Raw genomic sequence first — 10,127 nt, forward strand, 5'->3', positions numbered from 1 at the left:
TTTTTTCCATTGCAAAAATAAAAACATGAAGCAGATCACTCTTTTGGTTCTTTTTAAAATACCTGCTGTATGTAAAAAATAGTGTGTTCTATAGCTTGGAAAATAAATAAATGTGACTGGATGACAACACAATGGGGGTTGTTTTCCTAAAGTTAAATCCGCTTTGTGTTTTGTTTCCTTGAGACTATGCTAACGAGTATCGTGATACTGGAATTGTCCTGGCCCTGATGAAGACCCTTCACTGAGAGTCCTCCATCTATTCATTCCCATTAACTGTGAGATCCACCTGCATGGTGCAATTGTGGTGTCATGGTCTTCCTCAAATCACAAAGGCTTTTAATAATGCTTTAACATTTCTTGCATTTATTCACTCTCAGAATAATTAAATTAGGTAAAATACTGTACTTTATTCTTGATGGTTTCCTGTAAGCATTAGTGTAAGCCTTCAGTACTTGGTTTAAGTGAGGACGTGGATATGTTTCATGGGATGGTGTGGGGTAGTTTAGGTAGGTAGCCTACATGCGGTCAAATATAGTTTTCCTTACAGCGTGGTGGTGGTGATGAATGGATAATTACACAAGTGAAACCAAGGGATTGAAAATGATTGAGTCATGTAAAGCCTGTGTGTCAAGTTATGGAGCTATCAGTGGACTCTAGGGTGAGGAAGACCCAGTGGAGATGACTCCTCTATGTCGCAGGAATGAGAGAAATCCTGTCACAGCTGTTTCCTCTGTTCTGTTTCATCACCTCTGTTTTGTTTTTCATCACTGCCTTCTTACCCATATGTTCAGGTCCATCATATTCATATTTGATGGTGTATTGTACTTTCCATTGGTGACGTGATGATCTTATGACTCACCCATCTTGTCTGGATTATTCTGTGGCTGTCTCCATGTGGAGGCATTTAGATTTTCTCACATACTCTCAGTGACACAACTGTTAACGTTTTTCAACTCCCATGGGAGGTAAATTAAAACGTCCTTGTGTCACACAAGATATATTTTGTGGTTCTGTTTACAGTGAATGTAAAAGTGTATCCACTTTATAGTGAAAGGTTACATTTGGTTTGCTAATGCTGATATGAAGCTGTGACACCACCTGCACACTCCCTATTCACAACATTGGCAAAAAAAAACTAATTAATATCTGATGAGTCCACAATGCTAGAAGCTCTCTGTCAGTGTAATATCTGCTGCAGTGAAAATTGATTGTCTGTTGTTTTCCTCTGCAGTAGGGGAAGACCCTGCCAAGTCCCTCACAGACACGCCCCCTGACTTCAATGAAACCACACCTCCTACCAGGGCCCCACCCTCTGCTTCCTTGTCCAATGACAACAAGTTCCACTCCCTGCCCTTCAGCCTGAGCCGTAAGACTGGGCCCAATGGCAGCATGAGTCATGGACCCCTCTCGCTCTCCGTGCAGTCAGTGATGGGAGAGCAGATGGGAGAGCAGATGCCAGAGCCCCCATTGCCCAGCCCTCCCTCCCCGAGGCCCCCCTCACCCCCCAGCTCTCGCGGGGGTGGGGGAGTGCCTGGTCTGGAGGTGGGGTCCCTAGTGGAGGTGAAGGAGAACCCGCCCCTGTGTGGGGTCATCCGCTGGGTGGGGCTGCCCCCGGGACTACCAGAGCCACTGGCTGGCCTGGAGCTGGTGAGAGATCATTACACTGACTGGAAGGATTGTCTCTTTGTCGCCTCTGAGACCTGGCTATTTTGTCTTATGTTTTTCGCAATAACATTGTCACAGCAAGTGAACTAAAGAATTTCAGGAAAACTTCAGAGAAACCAACATTTGGTTAATTGAATGGTAGAATCATCCAAATCCAGTATCATAACTAGCTATATGTTTGGTGTAATAGCATACAGGTAACTGCACTCATAACATCATGATGGCCTTGTCTGGTTCTGCTCTCTCAGGAGGAAGAGTGTGTTGGCTGTACAGACGGCACCTTTCAAGGTACCCGTTACTTCAACTGCGCGCCCAAGAAGGCCCTGTTTGTGAAGCTGAAATGCTGCCGGCCGGACTCCCGTTTCCCCTCCCTACACCACTCCTCCAACCCCATTGAGAGATGCAACTCTATCGGTGAGTCACTGGTGTCACCTGTCAGTCCTGCGCTGAATAACAAATTGACCCCTAGGTACTCCCTAAGATTGGACGGGTAAAGGCTATACAGGGACATTTCCACCCAGCTAAGCAGTCCGGCCCAGGATTGTCAACTTAAACTTCACCGTTTGTGTCTGTCCAGCTTTCGGGGGTTATCTGAGTGAGGTGGTGCATGAGAACACTCCTCCACGCACTGAGAATGACGGTCTAGACATCATGGTGGGCAAGAAGAAAGGTATCCAGGGACACTACAACTCCTGCTACCTGGACTCCACACTCTTCTGGTGAGGACATAGAAAAGAGATCTGAGTTTTCACTTCTTCCTTGCGTATATTATTATAGAGTTCTTAACCTCATTCCTATGTCACTGTAGTGAGTTTTTTTAAGTCTCTCAACAGGGAGTCATGTTTATTCTTTCCCTCCTTTCCCCTCTTTAGCCTGTTTTCCTTCAGCTCAGTCCTGGACACAGTTCTGCTGAGGCCGAGATCCAAGACTGACGTAGATTATTACCGAGAGACACAGGAGCTGCTACGCACAGAGATAGTCAACCCCCTGCGCATGTAAGTAGGAAACTACTCATCGTGTTTTGTTCAGACACATTAATTCAGTATGTCATCTGGCAAACCAATGCTTAACATGTAATTTCTAAGCACTTTCATTAGTTTTCTAGACACAGCCAAGTATCATAACTGTGAGATCAACTGTGAGATCCTCTGATTCTATTTTTATTTGTCTTGGTAGACATGGCTATGTGTGTGCCACTAAAGTGATGAAGCTCAGAAGGATACTGGAGAAGGTAGAAGCTGCCTCAGGGTTCACATCTGAAGAAAAAGGTGTCTAATGCCTTTATCAAAATACTAAAGATTTGGGGTTTTGTTATTAATGTCATAAACTTCTAAATGTTTTAAGCTTGTTATTAACTTAATGGTCACCTCACAGATCCTGAGGAGTTCCTCAATATTCTGTTCCATCACATATTGAGGGTAGACCCCTTACTCAAGCTGAGGTCAGTCTACATTAAACGTACTCCTAAACATATCCTCTTGTTATTGCTTATCTAAACTATTTCTGCTAATAGTATACACATTTTAATAATATTTAGACATGCATCTAAGATGAGCTCAAATTAGTATGATTTCCAATGCATTACACATGATATTCTGTTTGTGTCTGTCGTGTCTAGGTCAGCAGGTCAGAAGGTTCAGGACTGCTACTTCTACCAGATCTTCATGGATAAGAAGGACAAAGTGGGCGTGCCAACGAGCCAGCAGCTCATAGAGTGGTCCTTCATCAACAGTGACCTCAAGTTTGCTGAGGTGACCTGTCTGTATGTCTGGCTGGCTGTCTGTCAGTGGTTGGGTTGCTCAGAGGTGACTGATTTGCTGATTGCAATCAAGAAGCAATTCACTCTAGGAGCATGAAGGGAGAGTCAACTTGACTATCAATTCTAATGATTAGCTGAGTTAATCAATGACAGGCTGAGCTACTATGGGAAATTGGCAGGATCAGTAGTTTGTAGAACACACATACAGTTCTCTTTTGTGGAATTTTAGTGGGATTTTGTTTGTTATGTAATGGCTGTTCCTCAGTAAGGTAAGATGGTGCTGACAGATATGGCAGCTCTGCTTCTAGGTCCAAAGCAACTTTGCTGTATTTTTTTTTTTTTTTTTTTTTTTTTGTGTTATTTCTTACATTATTAGCCCATCATTTTGGGGGTGTTATTACATACAGCAGTAAGAACTTTTGGATATCAGAGCGGTGGTAACTCGCCAGAATTACAACCAGGAATACGACTTTCTCGAATTGGATCCTTTGTTCGTACCCTCCAGGGTAATTGAACTTATTCCAGAGCCTGCTCCAAAACACCGCCTGCGGAGAAGAGGTATTTAGAGTGAAATTCTAGTCCGACTCCGGAGGCGTGCACACCATCCACCGCTTATATTATTCGCTAATGTTCAGTCTCTGGAAAATAAAGTAGACGAGCTCAGAGCGAGGATCTCCTTCCAGAGAGACATCAGGGATTGTAACATACTCTGTTTCACAGAAACATGGCTATCTCGGGATATACTGAGTTCTCAATACATCGCGCAGACGGGAATAAAGAACTCTCCGGGAAGAAGAAAGGCGGGGGTGTATGTTTCATGAATAACTATTCATGGCGTGACTGTGATAACATATAGAAACTCAAGTCCTTTTGTTCACCCGACCTAAAATCAGCCACAATCAAATGCCGACTGAATTAACTCTCAAGAGAATTCTCTTTGGTTATAGTCACAGCCGTGTAAATTCCCTCTCAAGTCGATACCACGGCGGCTCTCAAAGAACTACATTGGACTTTATGCAAACTGGAAACCACATATCCTGAGGCTGGATTTATTGTAGCTGGGGATTTTAACAAAGCAAATTTGAGGAAAACGCTATCGAAGTTTTACCGACTGTAGTACTCTCTCTAGAAAAACATTGGACCACTGCTTCTCAATTTTTCAAAATGCCTACAAGGCCCTCCCCCACCCTCGCTTCGACAAATCTGAGCATGACTCCATTTTGTTCCTCCCTTCCTATAGGCAGAAACAGAGGAAGTGCCCTTGCTAAGGTCTTTTCAACGCTGGTCTGACCAATCGGAATCCATGCTTCAAGATTGTTTTGATCACGTGGACTGGGATATGTTGCGGGTAGCCTCTGAGAATAACATTGACGAATACACGGATACGGTGACTGAGTTCATCAGGAAGTGTATAGGTGTTGTACCCACTGTGACTATTGAAACCTACCCAAACCAGAAACCTTGACTAGATGGCAGCATTCACATAAAAATGAAAGCGTGAACCACCGCATTTAACCATGGCAAAATGACTGAGAATATGGCCAAATACAAACAGTGTAGTTCCCTCCCGTAAGGCAATCAAACAGGAAAAATGTCAGTACAGAGACAAAGTGGAGTTGCAATTCAACGGCTCAGACACGAGATGTATGTGGCAGGGTCTACAGACAATCACGGACTACAAAGGGAACACAGTCTTGCTTGAAGATGTCCACCATTGTTTCTGTACCCAAGAAAGCAAAGGTAACTGAACTAAATGACTATCGCCCTGTAGAGCTCACTTCTGTCATCATGAAGTACTTTGAGAGACTAGTCAAGGATCATATCACCTCTACCTTACCTGACACCCTAGACCCATTTCAATTTGCTTACCGCCCCAATAGATCCACAGACAATGCAATCGCACTGCATACTGCCCTATCCCATCTGGAAAAGAGGAATACCTATGTAAGAATGCTGTTCATTGACTATAGCTCAGCATTCAACACCGTAGTGCCCTCCAAGCTCATCATTAAGCTCGGGGCCCTGGGTCTCAACCCCACCCTGTGCAACTGCATCCTGGACTTCCTGATGGGCTGCCCCCAGGTGGTGAAGGTAGGAAACAACACCTTTACTTTGCTGATCCTCAACACCGGGGCCCCACAAGGGTGCGTGCTCAGCCCCTTCCTGTACTCCCTGTTCATCCATGACTGCGTGGCCACGCATGCTTCCAACTCAATCATCAAGTTTGCAGACACAACTGTAGTAGGCCTGATTACCATCAATGACGAGACAGCCTACAGGGAGGAGGTAAGGGTCCTGGGAGAGTGGTGCCAGGAAAGTAAATTCTCACTCAACGTCAACAAAACAAAGCACTGATCGTGGACTTCAGGAAACAGCAGAGGGAGCACGCTCCTATCCACATTGTCGGTACCTCAGTGGAGAAGGTGGAAAACTTCCCTTCGGCGTACACATCACTGAAGATCTGAAATGGTCCACCCACAGACAGTGTGGTGAAGAAGGCGCAACAGCGCCTCTTCAACCTCAGGAGGCTGAAGAAATTTGGCTTGGCCCCTAAAACCCAAACAAACTTTCAGATGCACAAGAGCATCCTGTTGGGCTGTATCACCGCCTGGTACGGCAACTCCCAACGCATCACCAAGGGCAAACTACATACCCTCCAGGACACGTACAGCCCCCGATGTCACAGGAAGGCCAAAAAGATCATCAAGGACATCAACCACCACTTCACCCCGCTATCACCCGGAAGGCGAGGTCAGTACAGGTACATTAACGCTGGGACCGAGAGACTGAAAAGCAGCCAATATCTCAAGACCATCAGACTTATAAATAGACATCATTAGCTGTCTTCCACCCGGTTACGCAACCCTGCACCTTAGAGGCTCCCGGCAGGCGCAGCAGTCTAAGGCACTGCATCTCAGTGCTAGAGGCGTCACTACAGACCCTGGTTCGATTCCAGGCTGTATCATAACCGGACAGGATTGGGAGTCCCATAGGGCGGCGCACAATTGGTCCAGCGTCGTCCTGGTTAGGGTTTGGAAGGGTTAGGCCATCATTGTACGTAAGAATTTCTTCGTAACTGATTTGCCTAGTTAAATAAAGATTAAATACATATAAAATAGGCTGCTGCCCTATATACATACTGTAGACTTGGAATCACTGGCCACTTTAATGGAACACTTGTCAATTTAATAATGTTTACATACTACTTTACTCATCTCATATTTATATACTGTATTCTATTCTACATTATTTTAGTCAATGCCACTCCGACATTGCTCGATCTAATATTTATATATTTCTTAATTTCATTCTTTTGGATTTGTGTGAATTGTTAGATACTACTGCACTGTTGGAGCTAGGAACACAAGCATTTCGCTACACCTGCAATAACATCTGCTAAATATGTGTATGTTACCAATACAATTTGATGTGGTGACTTCATGCGTCTTCTCTCTGTTCAGGCTCCTTCCTGCCTTATCATCCAAATGCCTCGCTTTGGGAAGGACTTCAAGATGTTCAACAAGATCTTCCCCTCACTAGAGTTAGACATCACAGACTTACTTGAAGACAGTGCGTAAAAAGTTATTTTATTTGAATGTGGTTGAAGTTGGATTATCATTATTGATTGATAACTTTTCCATATCATAAATCTACTGTTCTCCATCGACATATGGTTGTGTGTGGGTGTGTATAGTCAACCCTCAACCCTGTGCTTCTCTCTCAGCTCCCAGGGAGTGTCGAATCTGCGGGGGTCTGGCTCTGTATGAATGCAGGGAGTGCTATGAGGACGGTGACATCACTGCCGGGAAGATAAAACAGTTCTGTGAAAAGTGCAATACACAGGTAACCAACAGAGGGTGCCATTTCCCCAACATATAAACTAAGGGGATCTCATCAGGGACTTGCAGTAGTTGTAAAGCAGTGTAGTTCCAGTACAATCCACTTGGGGGCGACAAGTCCTAAGGAATGCCTGAGTTGTATTTTATACTGGGTGGTTTGAGCCCTGAATGCTGATCGGCTGATACCTGTGGTATAAGGTCTGATATACCACGGCTATGACAAAACATGTATTTTTACTTCTCTAATTACGTTGGTAATCAGTTTATAATGGGGCGGCAGGGTAGTGGTTAGAGTGTTGGACTAGTAACCGGAAGGTTGTAAGTTCAAACCCCTGAGCTGACAAATCTGTCATTCTGCCCCTGAACAGGCAGTTAACCCACTGTTCCTAGGCCGTCATTGAAAATAAGAATTTGTTCTTAACTGACTTGCCTGGTTAAATAAATAAAATAAAATAAATAATAGCAATAAGGCACCTCGGGGGTTTGTGGTATATGACCAATATACCATGGCTAAAGGCTGTATCCAGGCACTTCTCGCTGCGTCGTGCCTAAGAACAGCCATTAGCCGTGGTATATTGGCCATATACCATACTCCCTCGTGCCTTATTACTTAAATAACGTATAGCTGAAGACAAAATATTTACCTTGAACTTTGAGGCATATTTGTGAATGTGTGATTTATTTTTTTTAAACTAATGAATTGTGAAACTTGTCATTCTTCAGTTTTATTCTTTACTCTGTAGTTGCCATCGATCTGTGAGAACTGGATAAGAGCGTCTGCTAAATGACTTAAATGTAATGTAAATGTAAACTGTTATTAGACCGATTTTATAACTAGTGATTAGAAATACTTACAAAATCCCTAAGAAATAGGTAAATACTTATTTCCAACCATTATGTGTATGTGTCATACGTGTATGTGTTCCCTCAGGTTCACCTCCACCCGAGGAGGAAGGCCCATCGCCACGGCAAGTTGTCCGTCCCCAAGGAACTGCAAGAGGGTGTGTGGCGGCAGGGTAGCTTCCCTCGCCAGAGGATGGAGCTGTTCGCTGTGCTCTGCATCGAGACCAGTCACTACGTAGCGTTCATCAAGTACGGCCACCAAGACTCTGCATGGCTCTTCTTCGACAGTATGGCCGACCGCGACGGTATGGGGAGAAATCTTCTTCAGGAGTTATTGGATAACTTTTCACTTTTTGTTGTGGGGGAAGCAGTATTTTGAATAATTTACAAAGTTATTATGAACTGTCAAGCTATTTTTGATTTTGTTCATAATTATGAATAGATGTTCAGCTCCATAGTAAATATTTTGGATTAATTCACACACATAGATTATATTACGTAGAAATATAACTAGAACACTTGCCATTGCTTTAATACCACAGATCTGAGTGCTCTGTCTGGGTTTGTTTTTCCACAAGGAGGGCAGAATGGCTTCAACATCCCCCAGGTGTCTCCATGTCCGGAGGTGGGGGCCTATCTGAAGATGACCCCTGAGGAGCTGCACGCCCTGGACCCCAAGAGCATCCAGGGCCAGGCCCGCCGTCTGCTGTGTGACGCCTACATGTGCATGTACCAGAGCCCCACCATGAGCCTGTACAAGTAGAGCCCCTGGAGCAGGAGACTCAAAGACAGGCAGACAGACAGACGGCAGAGCTGCAGTCCAGGGCTCTCTCCCTGTGTCCCCACCTCCTCCTCAATGCCTGCCCCTGTCTCCTCAGTCTACTCTGCCCAAAGTGAAGACTATAAAAGAGAAAAGCTTATTTGCACTGTGCATTTGTTGAAGTGTTGTTGTTCTTGTTTTCCCTCTGTGGTGAACAACAAAACAAGCTGATCTTGACGTCAGTAGCTTCCCTGTGCCTCGTAGCTGAGTGGTGGGGGACGGCGGTCGATGGAGACACGAGAAGTCCGCTGAATATTATTCTCTTCCTGTGGAGAGGAAGAGGAGAGAGAGAGAGAGAGAGAGAGAGAGAGAGAGGGGGACAGCATGCTCGCCTCGGCTGACCAAACATGCGAAACAAAAACAAGCCATGTTAATGGAAGGACAGAGGCGACCTCATTTACCTAAAGCAGGGGGAGTCCTGCTTTTCTTAATCAGTGTAAGAGATGGGAGCGCTCCATAATTCAACTCATAGTGTAAATAATGCCATGTTCAAAACCCTCAACCAACTATGTATACGGTTTAAACAGCTTGTCTTAAGACCTCCTTAGTACCATGATCCATTATGTCAGATGTGTACCACCACCAACAGTATATTTGTGTCAACCGAATTTAGCATTAGGCTCAACCAGAATACTATTGGTGGTATAGATTTCATGAAAGTGTGTGTGTTCCAAATGGATATATGGTAAAGGCGGCTGTATGACAGTTCTCCATGCAGTCAGAGGACAGGTCAGGTACTCTAAAGCCTGGCAGGTGTTTTTGAATTAACAGTTTGTGGAAATATTCAACTGAAATTTTAAATTGTAGATTTTTCTTTTTTGTAAGTCTCAAGGCATTGTGTGTGAGCAAACTAAATTATTTTATATCTAAACTTTTAACTGCACTCAAGACATAGCAAACTCCTGCTTGACATTTGTCATACTCAATACTTATCTATCTGATGAGACAAACAGTATATGCCTTTTGTGTCTTTTTCAGACATTTGTGACAGTCAACTCCCCAACCATGGATCAAAATCAAGTAACTTTAAATACAGTATATACCTAATTATATTTTAATCTGAATATATTTACATTCTCGTATTTTCTTTTTTGAAGGAAATGTTAAAACTATATTAAATATAATCTTTACTCCTCCCATCTCTCACCAGATATTGAAGTGAGTTCTTGTGATTCATGCTGTCCCATTAATACTACTGAAT

The 10,127-nt window shown here is 43.9% G+C and overlaps 1 protein-coding gene across 3 annotated transcripts in view; it reads left to right on the plus strand.

The window, feature by feature from the left end:
- LOC118382141 (ubiquitin carboxyl-terminal hydrolase CYLD-like) overlaps positions 1 to 9,924 on the plus strand; it is a 39,808-nt gene extending 29,884 nt beyond the window's left edge. For all 3 annotated transcript variants that reach the window (XM_052502566.1, XM_052502568.1, XM_052502569.1), the window contains 11 exons: positions 1,232 to 1,647; positions 1,914 to 2,079; positions 2,243 to 2,384; positions 2,538 to 2,660; positions 2,842 to 2,933; positions 3,040 to 3,106; positions 3,284 to 3,416; positions 6,886 to 6,994; positions 7,149 to 7,267; positions 8,195 to 8,411; positions 8,685 to 9,924. In XM_052502566.1, coding sequence (XP_052358526.1) covers positions 1,232 to 1,647; positions 1,914 to 2,079; positions 2,243 to 2,384; positions 2,538 to 2,660; positions 2,842 to 2,933; positions 3,040 to 3,106; positions 3,284 to 3,416; positions 6,886 to 6,994; positions 7,149 to 7,267; positions 8,195 to 8,411; positions 8,685 to 8,869 — 1,769 coding nt within the window. In that variant the 3' untranslated portion in view covers positions 8,870 to 9,924. The remainder of the gene's footprint in view (positions 1 to 1,231; positions 1,648 to 1,913; positions 2,080 to 2,242; positions 2,385 to 2,537; positions 2,661 to 2,841; positions 2,934 to 3,039; positions 3,107 to 3,283; positions 3,417 to 6,885; positions 6,995 to 7,148; positions 7,268 to 8,194; positions 8,412 to 8,684) is intronic.
- The last annotated feature ends 203 nt before the right edge of the window (positions 9,925 to 10,127 follow it).

The sequence above is a fragment of the Oncorhynchus keta genome, unplaced genomic scaffold, assembly GCF_023373465.1.
Source record: "Oncorhynchus keta strain PuntledgeMale-10-30-2019 unplaced genomic scaffold, Oket_V2 Un_contig_1587_pilon_pilon, whole genome shotgun sequence".
NCBI classification, from domain to species: domain Eukaryota; kingdom Metazoa; phylum Chordata; class Actinopteri; order Salmoniformes; family Salmonidae; genus Oncorhynchus; species Oncorhynchus keta.